Raw genomic sequence first — 18,462 nt, 5'->3', positions numbered from 1 at the left:
CAGGGTTTTTATAATGTCAATAAAAAAAATCTATTAAATATATACAGTATATACATTTATTATTATTTTTTTTAAATTTACCCCTTCACCACCTCTTCGGAGGACAAATATCCTAGTTTTTTTTACAGCATTTTTGCTACATATACATACATGGTACTTTTCTATATAACAACAATACATTACCAAACAAACTCTTTAATCCCAACCCTCAGACACTCTCAGACCATCCCACCTATCAGCATAGACCGCCCTTGTTTGGTTTCCATGTGCCATATATTTTTCAGTTGTGCTGTGATGTTTTACAAAATTTTTGAATCTTTCTAATCGTATATTATCCACAGATTGTGAGCTAAACCTGAAAACCTTTCCTGCGAGTATTATTATATTATTTATTGATTGGCTATGGCTTTCCAGATCGCCCAACACTGCTATTTGTAAGGTTAATTTTAAGTGTATGTTGGGATTTATTTATTTTTTAACCATTCCTGAACCTGTGACCAGAAACAAGCTACATAGGGGCAATACCAGAATAAGTGATCTATTGATTCTGTCTCTTTACAACAAAATCTGCAGAGCTTTTTGTACCAGTTCATAAACCATGTGCCATGGAATTGGTACATCAAAAATCTCCTCCCATTTATTTTGCAACCTGTATGGTGCAGCTGTCAACAGTTTTGTCCTCAGATGAAACTGGTATATTTTTCTATTTATGCCAATTCCTTTCAGCCAATTTGTATCTTTAATATATGGCAGGCAAACAAGTTCCCTACCTTCTCCCTTTTCTACATGTCTCCTCCATTTTTGTGGTAGTGCTGCAATCAGTTGGTTGTAAATTTGAATTGAGTAGATATTCCCATAAATTTTCCATAACTGCATATGTGCCACAACTCATCCATTTCTATTCATAATATCATTAATAAATATAATACCATTAAATAATGTTTTTTTTATTAATCAATATATTTGAGTTTAACCATAACATTTTTTGTAATATTTGTTCTATCCTTTCTGGAGGATAAAACTGAAATTGTAGCCAGCTTTGTATGGCTTGTTTAAGAAAGGGTGATACTATAAACAAAATTTCATTTTCAATTAGTTGGAAATGAGAAGTTGTAATCTGTATGAAAGCAAAAAAGCCATTTTGAACAAAGGATGCGCTTTTCTTAATATTCTACTGGAGAACCATTTGGGGTTTTAGTATAACTTATGTATGAATGAAGCTTTAACAGAGAGGTTTAAAGCTTTAGTATTTAATAATTTTAGTCCCACAAACTCATATTCATTACACAAATAGGCATGTTTAATTTTGTCTGGATTAGCATTCCAAAAATAATGAAATATTTTTTGCTCGTATGATTTTAAAAACAAGTCGTCTGGAGTAGGCAGGGCCATTAGTAAGTAAACTGTGATAGGACCAAAGAGTTTATCAATGTCATTTTTCCATAAATAGGCAAGTATTTACCTCTCCATGGTTGCAAAATCTTATCTATTTTTGCTAACTTTCTATTGAAATTAATTGTGGTAAGTGCATTTATATTTGATTGAGATGTGAATACCAAGTATGATACTTGAAGCACAAGCACTTTCCTGTTACCTTTTTTACATGTTGCTTTACTCTCAAGCCTCAATATTGTGTAGAAAGTAGAGTAGACTCCCCTCTAGTTATTGTCACCAACGCTGCCATAAGCTCCAGTGTTGTCAGTTATGGTTATGGTGAAGAACCTCAGGCTTCACATATGTCAGAACCATAAAACCCAGGCAATGATATCTAGGTCAATGGTGATGATGTCATTACCAGAGGGATTTGCTGGCCATCCTTTACAGATATGGATGGGATCACTTTTTCCGCCCTTCCACTCCCATTCAAGCCCCACCAGCACTTTGACTTCCGATGGAGAAGTGTACCATAACCGTGCCTTGCTGTTTGATGTACTGGTATACAACAGGTGATCTGACACATGACATTTCAATTTCCAAGTCACCTTCTCTCTCCCTCTTTCTCTTTCCCTCTGTATAATTTATATCTCTAACTCCTCCTCATCTCTCTCCACTGTGACAGGGAGATGCTTCTGTCAGCCCCAGCAGCCTTCAGGCAGAGACTAGAGGTCTGCAGGTTCCTCCTCCCCCACTGTGGCCCTGTCTCAGCCTTCAGGGAGGTGAGATATCATATGCTCCACTGACCTTTACAGGAATGCATGTCTACATGAACCATCCACATGATTGGTTAGGGATACCTTGGAACTCAGAGCACAATTACCCCTCTCTCTTCTCAAATAATTTGTATGTGGATTGATGTGGTCGGTTCCTCATGACTAATCGTACCAATTAACAACTTCTCAGTCATCCTAACTCCATATTTTTCACTGCCTTTGACAACAACGCCCTGAGCCCAGTTTCAATAGTGCTCTCAGGGGACATGTAAATCCTCCAGAAAGAAGACACACACTGCTTGGTGGCGAGCTTAGAGAATAAACCCAGCTTCACAGTGAACAGTTCTCAGCATAGCTGCAGGGCCAGCAGGCTGTTTTACCACATGAAACCCCAGCCATTATAAATTGACTTAGTGAAATGAAAGTTTCCTCACGCATCCATTGCTGGTTGGTTTCACAAAGCTGCATCAAATTGACCACAGAAAATCCTAAACCAAAGAGTGTATTTGTTTGGTTAGAGCCGTGGAGAAGCTGTAATGTGGTGTAGGCAGGAGGTCTCGTCGCACATTCCCTAATATCTCACCATCCATGCTCTCCTACCCAGATAATACAGTACTTCCTGGAAAGACCTGTAAGGCACCTGAGCACTTTAAAAAAGACTGCACTGAGCCATCCTGTCAGGAACATGGTGTGTATGGTATTAGTTATATTGTCTTTGGGCAGAGTAATGATTTATTTAGCATGTCTGTCATTCTTTGTGGGGTTGAAATAACACAGTGTGTGTAAATGGCTATTTCATAGAGACAGATATTCGTTGCCTGTAGTTCACTAGTACTTCTCTCTCGTCATTCTCCTCTCCCTCACCCAGACATAGGTTCTCACCACGTAGGGCATCAGACGGCGTGCAGCAGCAAGAGCCTAGGCCAGAGGTAAGAGCTCTACCTGTTCAGTCCAAGACATGTGACCTTGTGGCTGATGCACTGATGGGTTATACTAAGAGGATCCCTGCTTTCACTTTACAGCGCACTGATGACAAAGAGCAGCCAGAGTGAGAGCCAGAGGCATGCTGTTCACTCAGAGCACAATGGAGTGATGGAGAGGAGGGGGAAACCAGGCATCATGACCTGTAGGCCAGACCCACATCAGGTCAGTCACACTGGCCTCTCCTTTCTCTCTCTGGCCTGGCCATTAGAGACGCTGGTAGGTTGGCGGTGGAGGACTGTCTATGTGCTGTATACTGCTGACTGGCATTTGTTATTTTTGGTTTCGATAATACTCATTTGAATCTGTTTAGGGTGTTAAATGACCTCCTCTCTCTTCAGAACGCAGATGAGAAATGGGCTTTCACTCCAGAAAAAAAGAGTAGAAGAAGACCTGGTGGAAGGAGAAGTGATGGGGCTAAAGGCTACATCCCCAGCAGCGTCATCAGACCACAGTCAACACACATGACCAGACAGGGTGCCAGTAAGAGGAAGTAACCAATGGGTGTGGCAATAGCCTACCCTATTTATTTTCCAGCTTAACAATGAACATTATAACACCATGTATGTTGTGCGTTCCTTTACCACTGTAGAGCCGGTCCAGAACAGGTATGGAGACACGTGGTCCGATAGCTCCAGTACTCCCTCCAGTCCCCAGCACGAGGCACATGAGAGCCTGGATAATGAGGACCTGGAGGACGAGAGAGGTGAGTGGCCCCTCTAAACCCTGTCTGTCCCCCTCTCTTTTCTGTCAGGAACTCGTGGGGTTTAAATCTAGTCCTGAACTAAATAGCACTTTCAATGGAGATTCTCCATTTTAGTCAAGGACAAGGCTTTAACTGGTTCTGGGAAACTGGCCCATGACATCTGAGTCTTTAGTGCTGTTGAAACTCAAGATGTCTTTTTAATGATAGCTTCTCTCTCTCCCCAGACACTGCTGAGAGTTACTCAGACCACTCCGTCCAGGAGAAGAGGGCGAGTGATCACAGCAGAGGGGAAGTTGTAGCTACTGTACACGCTGTAGTCCCTGTCCCCCACAGGGAAGAGCCATCCTACACTGGCAGTACCCTGAGTGTACACCCTCTATCAATGACGGTCCAGAATGGGCGAACCATGCCAGACAGGACGGTCATGGTCACTCCACAGCCGGAGGATGGTTCACCAGCAGATGGGGCACTGACTGAGACCAGTTCCTCAGGAGTCCATCCCAAGCCAAGCTCCCCTGGAAGACCCTGAGAGGCAGAGGCACGTGTCTGCCCCCCTGAGCTCACCTCAGCTAGCCAATGCAGGCTCCAGAATTCACGTAATGCCCCAGTGTTATAGGACCCCTACCAGCCCAGAGAGTAGAAGCACTAACCCCCATCACCAGCCCCCCATGAGCGCCATCAGTGTCATCCCCCTGACCTTCCACATGTCCCCCCTGAGGCCAGCATACTCCAGCACTGACCCAGCCTCCACCGCCACCCTACCCCTAGCAGCCTCTCTCCCTGACCCTAGCACCAGGACCCAAGCCCTGGCTGCGCCCACCAGCCTACCCACCCCTACCTTCGTGACACCCTCCTCAGGGGCCACTGTCACCCCAGCTGCATTCAGCCAGGTTCAGGCCACTCTGCCCCCAGCCGTCGCCACTCACACCCCCGGCCCCGTGGCCAGCCCAGCCCTGACCCTCATCCACAGCACGGCCCAGGGAGATGGTACCTCCTGCAGCAGTTCTGGGGTGGCAGCAGGCCCAGTCCCAGCAAAAGCCCCAGACCCAGCAGCAGGCCCACCATCTACAGCAACAGCAGATGAGCTGCAACTCCTGTGGTTGCCGTGGCAGCTGTGGTAATAGCCACTCTGCCGCCCCCAACCCCAACTTCTCCTTCCCTCCCCAGCTGGGGCGCCAGGTCTTCAGCAATGCCCACCTCCCTCTCTTCCACCTCCCATCCATGTGCAGCACTGAATATCCCAGCCACCGCAGCCAGGTCCAACACCAGAGCAACGCCACCACCCAGCTACCTTTCTACCCCCTTGCACCTCACACGGCCACCCCCACCTCCACGCCACTCCCACCACATGCTGGCCACCCAGGCTGGATACAACCTGCAGCAGATGACAGCTGCTCCCTTCAACAGCTTCTACACGCCCATGTTCTCCTCTTTGGGACTGGGCACGGGCACGATGAAGAGCAGTGCCAACGTCTCTTGCTATAACTGTGGACTAAGCGGGCATTATGCCCAGGACTGCAAACAGCCCTCCATGGACACCTGGCAGCAAGGTAATATTGGCCAGGCTAGTGGCAGAGAGAGGAGGTGAAGTCTCTCACAGAGATTCCTCATCCTTAGTTTCAGCATAGGAAGGCAAAGCTTTATTTGGTAACCTGATTTTTTTACACTGCGTTTTGCACTGTCCGACATTTTTATGTCTGAAGCTGGATTGTCTGAATGAGCTCTATTAAATACCCAGGCCAAGTGTTAAAACATATTTTGATAGGACTGACTCTGAATCTGAAAGACTAGCATAGACTATGGACATCACATTTCTTTAGGTTACTTGTTAGGCACGCGACACTGACACACTCCTGTGTGTGTGTGTTTCAGGTGACTTTCGGCTGAAGTACACGGACCCCCACTCCTTTGAAGCAGACCAAACTGACGGACATGAGAGGGGACCAAGGCAATGCTTTGTTTCTCACTACAGTAAAGATTCCAGAAAATGTTTTCATGGGTTGAGTTTTTCACCAATTGTATTACTTTGCAAATATGCTGACTTGTTTCTCAGCAGAGAATGGAATCCTGTATCATTCTCAGACTTTTCAGAGGACGGTGGTATTTTGCACTGGAGACAAGTACAAGACAGGCTCACGTTTTCAGACTAGTCTATTACTTTAAAGAAAGAGACCCACGTCTTTAAATGGTGTGGTGGTAAACTTGCATTTAATAAGGATTAATAGATTGACTGAAGGTCGTTATATCCACATTTCAAAGCAGGTCTTTTTAGTACATTTCAATTCTTACAGAATCTGCCTTTGGTTCAAGTCATTATACGTTAGGCTAAGTAGCCTATATCACCAAAAGCATTGTATGTCTTCAAGTCTCGGTTACCCCTGTCAGTTCTTTCATAGGTTAGCACTTGTAATGGGAGGGAAGGTAGAAAAGGTGGTTGGACAATACCTTAGTGCCTCACAGAGAAAAGATGGAGAGGGTTTTACATTTGAGTCATTTAGCAGACGGCCTTATCCAGAGCCACATACAGTTTCTTACTTTTTTGTATTATCTCATAGGTGTTCAAAATGCAAGATACAGTTTCAAAGCAGCTCCTAGTTAACCAGCTAATTTTCATTTTATTTATTTGAGAACAAAATATGTGAAGAACCTCACGCTCTTATTTTTGGGGGATTGTCATAAAGCGGGGAAAAGATGCATGGTTTATAAGATAAAGTATGTATGTCATAATTAGGTTTTTGACAGAATATGCTGAATGTACCATAAATAGCCTGTATTTGATTTGTTTTACAAGCTAATGGTATTCCATTTGAGGCAAATTTTGTACGAAAAAAGTAAGTTTTATTGCTGTTTGTTACCACTTGATATAATGTGAAGCGTGTATTAAGTCAATCATGTCTCATTCATGATGTTAATGCTACTGCTGCTTGGTTTGTTTCCTGGGGGCAAAAATGCACTAATTTGTGTGTGTGTGTGGGTGGGTCATGTCCCCAATGCTCTCAGGCAATGAGAGGACTCTTGTGGTTGTATCCCTTGAGCGTCTCTACTCTAGGAAGAGATTTATTGAGGTCCAAATCACCCCCCCCCCCCCACCCCAAACCCCTAGGCACTTGGGTTGATCCAAAATCACCCTAGCCACTTCGGAAATCTGAATGCATTGGGATAGGTTAAATCAATGGTGAAAGTTTTACCTGAGCTTGCCTTCTGATAAGCCAAGTGGAACTCTTGCCATATTGCCTTCACCTATACAATACTTCCTGATCTAAGGTTTGATTTTTGGATTGGGCTACAGAATCAATGGTCCCTTGTCCTACCGCCATGCATGTACTGTACCTGTTGAATGTGTGGCTCCTGCCTGTTTGTGTAGGCTTGTCAAGCTCTTTGTTGCCAGAACGTCTGTGCCATATTCCTCCTTTCTCATGCAGCAAGGAGGTTGTATTATGCATGTAAGTGTATATTTGTGCACAGCAGTAAGGGGTTAACTTCACACACATCCTTTACCTGTATGATTGACTACTATACAGAATAACTTCTGTATTAGAAAATGTAACACGGTTGTTTGTGGGTTTGAAAGCCACTTGTCTTTCACTGTTCGTTGAGGTGGATTGTTTTGTGTTTTCCACACACAGGCAAAAAATATGTAAACTATTTGAAATTATATTCAGGTAAAATCACTCAGTTTTATAAAGTGTGACTTATCCTCTGTTTTTCTGTAAGCAGCTTTTCGTTTTTTTTAAGCATTTTGTATTGGATTTCAGAGGCCTAGTTGTTGACTTTATTTGAATTAATATCTTTATTTTGATAAAGAACATTAAAGTTGAGAGGAAAAATAGACTATGAAGCTTGGGTTGTATTTGTTTAACTTTTCTATAGTTAAAGATGCTGTGCTGTAGATTAAGGTAGTGTTACCTCTGATGCGATTACTATATTACTAAATGTTAACATGTAGTTACTGAAAGGGAAGAATACAATCGATCCTTCCTGTGCTAAATTAAGCTACCAGAATTTTTGTTCAGTTAAATTGGTAGCAATCAAACAGCTAAGTTTATTTTTTTTATATGGCGAGACACCCATACTATAATGAACAAAAATAAACGCAATTTCAAACATTTTAATGAGTTACAGTTCATATGAGGAAATCAGTCAATTTAAATAAATTCATTTGGCCCTAATGTATGGATGGTACATGACTGGGAATACCGATATGCAGCCGTTAGTCAGATACCTTAAAAGAAATGGGCCTCAGCATATCGTCACAGTATTTCTGTGCGTTCAAATTGACAACGATAAAATGCAGTTGTATTGGTTGTCTGTAGCTTATGCCTGCCCAAACCATAACCCCACCGTCACCATGGGGCACTCTGTTCACAACTTTGACATCAGCAAACCGCTCCCCCACACGATGCCATACACGTGGTCTGCGGTTGAGGCCGGTTGGACGCATTGCCAAATTCTCTAAAATGGCGTTAGAGGTGGCTTAAGGTAGAGAAATGAACATTACATTTTGTGACAATTGCTTTTGAGGGCACATGCTAATTGCACGTGCCCTCAACTTGAGACATCTGTGGCATTGTGACAAAACTGCCCATTTTAGAGTGGTCTTTTGTCCCCAGCACAAGGTGTACCTGTATAATGATCATGTTGTTTAATCAGCTTTTTGATATGTCACACCTGACATAATCCAAGTGGATGGATTATCTTGGTAATGGAGAAATGCTCACTAACAGGAATGTAAACAAATTTGTGCACAAAATCTTGAGAAATAAACTTTTTGTGTGTATGGAGCATTTCAGGGATCTTCTACTTCAGCTCATGAAACATGGGACCAACACTTTACATGTAAACAAATATTTTTGTTCAGTGTATATCCGTAGGCAAAATAAATTCTTCAGCGTTTTTATCCTTTGATTTTGAATATCTAAGGTTTTTTTCAGTGTTATCTCAATTGAACAATGCTTTTGACTATTTACTATTGTATTAATGTTTTTCACTTGTCCGGGGTCAAATCAATTCTGTACTGTAGTCACTGGCCAGAAGGTGGCAGTGTATGTCAAGTGTAGATATCAATGTTGTACTTAAAGAACCTGTACTTGATGAGAACAGTATTTATAGTAGGAGCAGTACGTTTTTTTTAGTTTTTTTTTTAGATATTGAGTCCAGGTTGAAAATAATACTGATCAGAAAGAGGGGTTTCTGCATTTCAACATTGCATAGAACCATATCAAATCGTCAATGTCTAGAGGAAGAAATGTTATTTCATCTCAGAACAATCCCATATATTCAGTATTCTGTGCAGATTTATGGAGCATAGTAAAATGTGTAAGCCAGAGACATCTAGATATAACTAAGGCTATTACTTATTTCACTACATTGGCAACAATTCAATGTAACAAGCAGAAAACAGAATCAACCTGCCAACCATTGAAAATGTATTCTGTATACCAAATGCATTGATCATGCTTCCTCTGTCACTTAAATTCATCTGTTGTAGCCTATTTAGATCATGACTGAAGCCAGTGAAACCCTGTTGACCAGACACAGTATACTGTTAGCACTAGGAGATTTTCTTGGAATACTCCAAAGTCATAGCAAGGTTTTAGTAGCCAGCCATTGGCACTGTGTGTAAAGAAGAGTGGTGGTTAGTTGAGTGACTGATGACTCCGTGATAGAGCTGCCAGGGGAGCGTTCAGCAGGATGGAACGTTCAGATAGAAATAGGCTATGTAGATCAAACATGCCTCTGACATGTAGAGTAAAGAATCACAAATCTCAATATCACAAAGCTACCCGTTTCAAAACTAACACCAATCACAGCTTGGAATGGGTGTTTCTATGCTCACAGAGCCAATGGGACAGAGCCCATAATAATTAGGAATGGTCACACAACATTCTGATGGGATTACTAACACCACTGAAAAGCTGGCCCCACCCCTCCCCTGCAGCTGTCACTGGGGTTCCCACCTCTCCGTCCACTAGGCTGTGCTACCCTACCCAGGGTGATGTGCTACCCTACCCAGGGTGATGTGCTACCCTACCCAGGGTGATGTGCTACCCTACCCAGGGTGATGTGCTACCCTACCCAGGGTGATGTGCTACCCTACCCAGGGTGATGTGCTACCCTACCCAGGGTGATGTGCTACCCTACCCAGGGTGATGTGCTACCCTACCCAGGGTGATGTGCTACCCTACCCAGGGTGATGTGCTACCCTACCCAGGGTGATGTGTCCCCTCTGGCTGTTTGTGCCTTTCCCCTTCTGCTGCTCGGTTAGTCACAACAGATAGCGTGCAGCCTGATTAAACATTTAGAGATATTACACAGGCAGGGAAAGAGTACCCATACCTCTTAAATCAAGAGGCAGCATGCTGTAACAGAGTCACACACGGAGAGGGAGCAAGATTAATGAATGAGATCTCGATCGTATTGTTGTGAGGAAGGATGCAGTAGGGCAGGCAGACAGGTGCTTCTGCAAAGTAATGTCTTAACTGAAGCTTTTTCACAGCGGGCCTCAAATGAGCTCAGCCAACCAATTCAGGGTTTCCATGTGTGAGTGCACTGTGCAGTAGTGTGGCATGTTTCAGCGTGTTAACACCTCTCCCTGACAGAAGAGTAAATTAGGAAAACAGACTGACAGGGGAAAGGATTTATTTAACAGATGTTCTAACAGACATTCAGCATCACGCACTGACAACGTTTCTTACTGGAACAATTTCTGTACATGGAGGGGTGGGTGGTAAGTTCCCATTTCAGTAACAAAACCGCTTGTTAGTGTTCGACGGTTGTTTCATCAAGTATCATACGCTTACAGATCCTCAAGGACTACAGTCCAAACCTTTCATCGGATGTCAGTGGAATCAGATTCACAAGTGCAAAAAGTGACAAATCTGGATTTGGTGATTTTCTGCAGTCTTTGTGCCTTGTGAGCCAGGGTTGTAATCTCTAGGCACCAAACAAAAAACAACAAACAGGGAGGGACTATCTGAAGTTGTCCAACAAGGACTGCTTGTTTTCGTTTTCTGTTGCAAAACATTTTGCTACGTTGTGCATTAATGAATACGACCCAGGTGTATCTCTCCATCTTTCTCCAGACTGGTCATTTATTTCAGCAGTTTGTTGGCAGTGGCGGCCATAGAGGAGGACATGGAGGTCATGGTCACGGTGGGGACGGTGATGTCCTTGAAGATGGGCTGGGTGATCCCAGCGTAGGTAGGCTTATTCTGGTTCAGCGTCTCCATGATCATCTGCTTCATATCTCGGCTGGCATCCCCTCTCATCGCCAGTAAGGCCACGATGTGCTCCTCCCTATGGACCAAAAGAGGACAGACAATCAGACACCTATGATAGCAATGGCTATCATAGAAAATCTATAGTAGTAATGAAACATCGTATACGTCTGGAGTAACTACAGCCAAAATTGTTCTATCGAAAACCATGATACCCATCTAGCCTGTGTGTTCAGTGGGTTATGATCTGACCTGATGTCAGGGTATTTGGACACCAGCGTGGAGACCTCCAGGTAGAGCAGGGTGGGGTCTGTGAGTTTGAACACCTCGGCTATAGCAGCGATGGCATCACACAGCCGGTCAGTCTCCTCACCCTGGAAGAGGACAGAGACAATAACTTAAAGCATTACAAACACACACTTTTATACTAATTACTGTAACAGTGGATGAAATTATCAGAGAAAAGTAGTCTTCATTACATCAAATGACTGAAGGAATGAAACGTACAGTAAAACATCAAGTCAGGGAATTTAGGACTCTAATTCAGTGTTCCCCAAACCTGGTCCTGGAGTCCCCCCAACAGTACAGTTTCTTTGTAGCCCTTGACAAACACACCTCATTCAGCTCATTGAGGGCTTGATGATTAGTTGAATCAGGTGTGCTTGTCCAGCGTTACAAAACAGGTGTACTGTTGGGATACTGGAGGACCAGGGTTATAATTGACTAAAAAAGTATCAAGATGCCAGTGATTTCTAATCCAGATTTCTTTAGGGGGAAAAAAATCTAGTAGCAGGTTGACGTAAAACCACTCACAGCAGTGAGTTTCCTGAAGAGGAACTTGAACTGCTCAGCCTCCTTAATCATCCTGTCTGCTCCCTCCCTCCTCTCATCTGCGTTCTTAAAGGTGATCCGTTTCTGCATCACAGCCTTGATATACTCCACCACCACCCTGCGATGGGCCTCGCTGGTCATCTCCTAAACATATCACACAACACACTCAGTCACATACACAGGATGTACATGCCAAACTTCTCTCGGTATGGATTTCTCCATATCAATCAATTGGCCAAGCCTTTAATTTGATATGATGATATCAATTGATTGATTTCGCCATGTACCGTATTGAAAGGCTTCTTGATCTTGGCAAAATCGTTGAAGTAATCCTCGACTGTCACACAGATAGTGTCCACTGCATGGGTCCCAGTCAACCACTTCCTGGTCAGCAACTCATTGAGATGATGCTATTGAAATCAAAACCATGGAACGTTACCACAACATCTACATACAACATAACCGGATTCATGGCAAACATTCTGACAGTCTATAAATATTAGACTAAGTTCTGACCTCCAAATCTAGGAAGACTTCATCCAATAGAAACTGGCAGCCATCTTTGGCCACGTCGTTCAGGGTCTTCTCTATGGCAGCGTCATTCTGGGTGGGCTCCGTAGATTTAAAGTATTTCTTCTTTAGACTGTTAATAGACTCCCTAGGAGCAGAGGTATGGTTAGGTACACATTAGGTTAGAGACTGAAATATTTACAGAGAAATATCAATGGGACTCACTTGAATGTATGACAGTTGTTTATAATGGCGATCATGTATTGGACGTAGCACTGAGGGAGCAGCCGGTCTCTCAAGTGGTCCTCCTTGTAGGCAATCGCCTCTTCCCTGTACCTGAACAGAAATACAGTATATCAGGGATGGAATGCTTTGTAACGCACCTTTACTGCCATCAATGTAAACGACTAAACACTACACAATTACTAACACAACATTATGAAACCCTCGTTACCTGACGAGAAATGAATTCATCTGTTTTAAACAGAGCTTCAGGACCTGCTCTTTGAATGTCTCATTGATCTGGGCTGCCACTTGGAGATTCTGCTCAAACATCTGATGAGGACAGAAGAACAAACACGTCAGATGATGACCCCCCCCCCTTCCAATAGACTTAAAGTACACACTAGTGACTCACTGTAGTATTTATTCAGCCAATTCTAAGATCCCAATTTTGTTATATACACACATTGTCTGGTAGAGTAACCTTACTGAAGTAGCAACTAGTCCACTTCATCTCGAACCCACAACTGGACTCAGGGTGATGCCCCAGAGAGGTGGATACTGGTTATACCTGGAAGACGATGGCAGGGAGGGTGGTCTGGTAGTACCCGTCTTGATCCGCCTCTGGTTCTGTCTCTTTAAACCAGTCCTTCTTGTCTGTCTCCAGAGCCTTGCGCAGCCAGCCAGTGATGTTGGACTGTTGAAGGGTGAGAGAGGGTCAGCCAGAGCCCTGTTACCTTTGTCTTTAACAATTCATGAAACATTTCATTAAAAGGCGGATTCCCTTGTAAAGACTACGAATGGCAAATCCAGGTTTACAGACGCAGAGACTGGGTTGTATATCTGACAAGAGCTGTCGTAGAGTATGTCACTGTTATCATAGTGTGTTGTCTGGACTTACAGTGAAGGTCTGGAGGTATTTGCTGAGCAGCACATCCACCACCTCCTGAGGCAGCAGAGGATCCATCAGGTTGATGTCATACTCTGTCAGCAGCTCTGGGTGACCCATCATCTCCTCACTGGAACACAAACACAGTGGGGTGTGGGAATACTGCAAGAGAAACCTGACTGTACTATACTGTTCGTGGAAATTCATATGTTGCATGTCTTTTAACGTAACAGACCGACAGACAGCTACAGACAGACCTACACACCATGGCATGCTCGTGCACATACCTGGCGGCTGGCGGCGATGGTTTTATTTGCCCCCCCCACCCCAGTTTTTTTAACAATGTGGAATTTTTTTTGTCGGACATTTTAAGACTGTAAAAACACCAAGAAATCAGCTCCAAGTGATTTTAATTTTAAGACATCTGTTCCCAAGTATTCGCACGCATAATAGAGACGTGACCATATTTAAATGTAAGCAAGATTTGAAATGACTATGTTTTAATCAAACATATCTGTTTGGGCTTCTTGCGGACAAATTGCAGTCCACAAATGATTTGTAATTATGTTCCGGCCCCCCGACCATCCCCTCCAGAAAAATAAAAAATTGGCCCTTGGCTGAATCTAGTTGACGATCCCTGACTTACGGCAATGCCTGAATATAAATTATATACACAGATACCCAGAAATATAGGCTACTCACAAGCAGTCGCACATAAACACGTACTCAGAAACACACAGAAAATCAGAGTGAATATCTATAATTAAACAGCATCAGCCAATCGGTGGTTGTGGTTTCCATGGTAGCCTAATGCACAGCAGGCTGATGCTCAAGTCATAATTGGATAGAAGGCTAGTTCTTTGTGTTTTGAATGTGCATAAGGGAGCTAGCTGTTCATTAATCTTTCTCTGTTCAATTCTGTTGTTGCATGCGATGTGCATTCATTGGATTATCCACACCAGTTTTGCTTAAATTACATGCCATGCCCTACCTCTCGTGCCTGGAGACTTTAGCTTTAAATATTGAGTTAATTGCTTTTTGCAGTATTTCCGTGACTATGTTCCCCCTATATCATTTTAATGATTTTGACAGAGAGTGAAATAAGTTTCCTCTCCATACACACAAACGAGATAAGTTACCTCTCCACACAGACACAAGTTACCTCTCCACAGACACATGAGGAGAGAGGTTAAAATGGTGCAGGCCAACATTTTTACAATGGGAATACCTCCTCCTCTCTCTCCTTAGTGTTCAACTCTTCACATTGTAAATTCAAACAAGATATTCCTACAATGGAATGAACGGTATAACTATGACAACAAGGTCCATAAAGATATTCAGCAGCCTAAACTGGTTGCAGCAGCACAGAGCTAATGTACTACAACTCCTGCATATTGCACTCAGCTATGATTGGACTGGTGCCCAGTTATCACTGATGTGACAGCAGTCACAGAGATGGAAGATCAGAGCCTCACCTGTATTGAAAAAGCATGCTGATCTAGGATCAGGCTCCCCCTGTCCACATAATCTTATTCACTATTATCTAAAAGGCAAAACTGATAATGTATCAGCACTCCTACTTTGAAACTCAGTAAACATGGGCCAAGACAGAATACCTTTTGTATGTGTTGAGGACCCAGGTGAGGAGGGACACAATTTCATTGGCCTCCAGGTCTTCTGCAGCCAGCTCCTGCACCCGCATGGACACGGCGTTGTGGTAGAGCTTAAAGAACCTGTCCAAGGTGTTGTAGTGTGGCGGGAAGCACTGCACCATCAGGTTCTTCACCACAATCAGGTCGTCCAGCACGTACTTCCTGGTGATCTCCAGCAGCCTCACCATCCACATCTTGTCTGCCTCGCGCGTCACCGACTGGCTGCCCTCGATGCGCGTGGTGACTGTGCCTTCCAGCACTTCAAACATCTTCTCTTTCCAGCTCTTGGGCCGGCCCGGGGGGATAAAGCCTGTCTGCTTCTTGCGGTCCAGCATGCGCCGGTCAATCTTCTCCTCACGCTCAATGATGCGCACCACTGAGACCAGCATGGTGGGGTCGCGGCGCACCGTGCCCATGGCGCGCTGCAGCACCATCCACAGCTGCTTGGCCAGGTCGTCAGACAGGCCCTGCACCGCGCCAAAGTAGTTGCGGATCAGGTTCATGTCGTGAGTGTTTTTGCTGTCCATTCGGTACTGCTCGTACATGAGGTCGTCCCGCGAACACTCAAGATCCATGAGTTTACGGTGGGCCTCCAGCAGCTCGGCCTGCTCAATCAGCACCTGGGTGTCTGCCACTATCTCAGGCACTGCACAGGAAGGGGATGATATACATTAATTAGATATTGTAACAATACAGTCAGTAATTACACAAATGCACAGCGAGACAACAATAACAGTTTCTAATTAAGTGGTATCTCTGAGGTGTGTAGTTGTGTAGCGTACCTGAGAAGATATTCTTTAAGTTCTCGACGGCTGAGGCAAGCTGACTGTGTTGGACCACGGCGTCTTTTACATCTTTGAGGTTTTCAATAGTGTTGATACTCTGCCTCCAGTCCTTACTGACGTCTGCCAGGGAGTTCTGGATGTCCTTTACATCCCCAAGGGCATTGTGGAGCTGACTGAGACCTGTGCGGACCCCGTCCAACTGGGACTGGATGGCAGCCTGGGGAGAGGGATACAGACCATGTAAGGTGCTTCAGGCCAGAGCCATGTATTTACAATAAATATACATCTCTCATTCAGACAATAGTTAGGGCTTTATGAATAATAGAGCAGTACAGAATATATTATGTCTTCTTAGAGTCATCATTTTCTACCTTCAGTCGGGCTTCTACTGAAGCTTTCTTGCGGGCCTCTCGCCGGCGGTACTGCTCCACTTTGTCCAACTGGTCTGAGCGCTGCAGCATCCCTGCCACTCTCTGCACGGCCGTAGCAACCGCCTCCCTGTTCGTCTCCTCCATGACAACGACGGCAAGTTGTGTCTATCAAAGATCAAGATGTTCACGAAACTGAATTTTACACGTTGTGATTACGACCAAAATGTTGAAACGTCCTGTTGATAGGTCGATGACGTTATTAATCCGTTGGTACTGGCAGTGTGTGGGGCGGGTGCTCATTGCATAGCAGGGTAACGTTAGCTAGACCAACAGTTAGCTAGCCTGCTTGTTAACGCTAGCAGCCTTGGCTAATGCTACTTAATATTGCTGGTATAAAATGTCAGCAAAACGTTAGCTAGCTACTACAAGCTGGAAGCAAAGACAACTGTCTCTCATAAAATGTATTTTACTGGAGTACAGTAACTATTGACTACCTAGCAAGCAGCGGCCCATTTGCAATCATGGTAGGCTTGCCATCTAGCAGCCAAACTAGCTAACGTTAGCAAGACAACTAGCTTTCTAACTAACGTTACCGAGGTCGACGAGAGGAAGGACACACACGGCCCAATCAGTAAACACAACGCTATCCCGTGTACAAAACACATTTGAGATGTAAAATGAACAAATCCAAAATCTTACCAACTCCAAAAATCCGTTTGAATGAGTAAGAAGTCGTTCGATTAATATGATATTAATTCCAACACCATCAACTGCTCTTCCTGGTTGACAGTTCCCGAGCGCCGCCCAGCTGACAGCAGCGCGCTCGAGAGGATCATCTGTGTGCAATTTTTGGCAGACTATGCAATTTCTCAATACTTCATTTTATGATCCCTTTGATTTTTATACAAGTCAGTAGTTACTATGTGTAGGCGCATAAAATGTTTTATTTCCCCAACTGTACTAAGCACTAAATGCAAAGAGTTTATTTGCAGACACATTCTCATAATAAATAGCATCGCTTTCTAGACCGGCATCCAGCATCGATTAAATTCAATAGGCGTCTAACATACAACTTACATTTTTTTGACACAATGAAATTATAAAACAGATGATACTATTTCGTTTATTTTAACACTGAAAAAATATTGTTTTCAGTGTTCAAATAAGAGTATTATCCGTTTTATGATAGAATATTACGCTATTTGGCACACTATGTTAGATGCCTATTGAATTTAATTGATATCTGAAACATGTATGACTGTAATCCTTCCTGAAAAATGTAGCCTACAGTGCAACAAGCAGGCTGTTGTATTTATTCATTGTTACACTGTATCACTACAAATATTTTATTGTTTCACTCATGTCGGGTTGGACTGGCCATCTGGGCAAATGCCAGAAGGGCTGGTCAATTTTCAGACCAGTAATAAAAAATACACAAAAAGTGTTACCAAAAGTTGTTTAGAAACAAGTCTGCAATTAAATTATTACAATTTGTAGAATAGTTTTGAAAGAAAGAAATTAATTTACAGATTTTTTATTTATTTTAAAAACGGCATAATGGAATGCTGTATAAATTTTGCAGCTGTGCAGCTAGGGAATATGTAAGGGAACATATCATAATTTAACATACTGTATTTTTTTCAATCTTTTCAAAATATAATAAAACATTGGCTTCATAAAACAGAACTACAGTTCCTAACATTTCTTTTGAATGTACTACAATTTTACAAAAACATAACAATGGACCACGAACATAAATTAACAGTATTGCTGTGCAATACATTTGGACATTATTATGTTCAGATATCATCTTAGACATTAATGTGTGTAAATAGCTGTTAAGTGACGCTTTGTTAAATCTCGATTTATAACACTGTCTTTAAAACAAAAATGACAAACTCACTGTTAAAATAATGCATGAATTCAACCTATCAAAGAATAATTAATTAAATTCACTTTTAACAAGCAACACCTGTTAATTGAAATGCAATCCAGGTGACTACCTCATGAAGCTGGTTGAGAGAATGCCAAGAGTGTGCAAAGCTGTCATCAAGGCAAAGGGTGGCTACTTTGAAGAATCTAAAATCTATTTTGATTTGTTTAACACTTTTTTGGTTACTACATGATTCTTTCATAGTTTTGATGTCC

The 18,462-nt window shown here is 43.1% G+C and overlaps 3 protein-coding genes across 3 annotated transcripts; 2 read left to right on the top strand and 1 right to left on the bottom strand.

Annotated features, from left to right (window-relative positions):
- The first annotated feature begins 1,826 nt into the window (after window positions 1–1,826).
- LOC115157744 (uncharacterized) lies at window positions 1,827–4,382 on the top strand. Its single transcript, XM_029706185.1, has 8 exons — window positions 1,827–1,901; window positions 2,060–2,156; window positions 2,755–2,838; window positions 3,019–3,079; window positions 3,173–3,296; window positions 3,473–3,614; window positions 3,724–3,837; window positions 4,062–4,382. The coding sequence occupies exons 1-8, from the start codon at window positions 1,827–1,829 to the stop codon at window positions 4,364–4,366; spliced, it is 1,002 nt and encodes a 333-aa protein (XP_029562045.1). The 3' UTR covers window positions 4,367–4,382.
- Window positions 4,383–5,007: 625 nt separating this feature from the next.
- Window positions 5,008–5,987, top strand: LOC115157074 (uncharacterized). Its single transcript, XM_029704979.1, has 2 exons — window positions 5,008–5,387; window positions 5,710–5,987. Exons 1-2 carry the CDS (start codon window positions 5,027–5,029, stop codon window positions 5,985–5,987), a joined length of 639 nt encoding a protein of 212 aa, XP_029560839.1. The 5' UTR covers window positions 5,008–5,026.
- A 4,472-nt stretch (window positions 5,988–10,459) lies between these two features.
- Window positions 10,460–17,142, bottom strand: exoc3 (exocyst complex component 3). Its single transcript, XM_029704972.1, has 13 exons — window positions 17,014–17,142; window positions 16,315–16,479; window positions 15,941–16,160; window positions 15,123–15,804; window positions 13,519–13,636; window positions 13,189–13,314; window positions 12,850–12,950; window positions 12,621–12,731; window positions 12,402–12,543; window positions 12,173–12,295; window positions 11,868–12,029; window positions 11,307–11,428; window positions 10,460–11,133 (listed from the first exon to the last, which is right to left on the bottom strand). The coding sequence occupies exons 2-13, from the start codon at window positions 16,456–16,458 to the stop codon at window positions 10,929–10,931; spliced, it is 2,256 nt and encodes a 751-aa protein (XP_029560832.1). The 5' UTR covers window positions 16,459–16,479; window positions 17,014–17,142; the 3' UTR covers window positions 10,460–10,928.
- Window positions 17,143–18,462: the final 1,320 nt, after the last annotated feature.

The sequence above is a fragment of the Salmo trutta genome, chromosome 21 (assembly GCF_901001165.1).
Source record: "Salmo trutta chromosome 21, fSalTru1.1, whole genome shotgun sequence".
NCBI lineage: Eukaryota > Metazoa > Chordata > Actinopteri > Salmoniformes > Salmonidae > Salmo > Salmo trutta.
The sequence above is the reverse complement of the archived record's forward strand: the minus strand, read 5'-3'. Positions and strand labels throughout refer to the sequence as shown.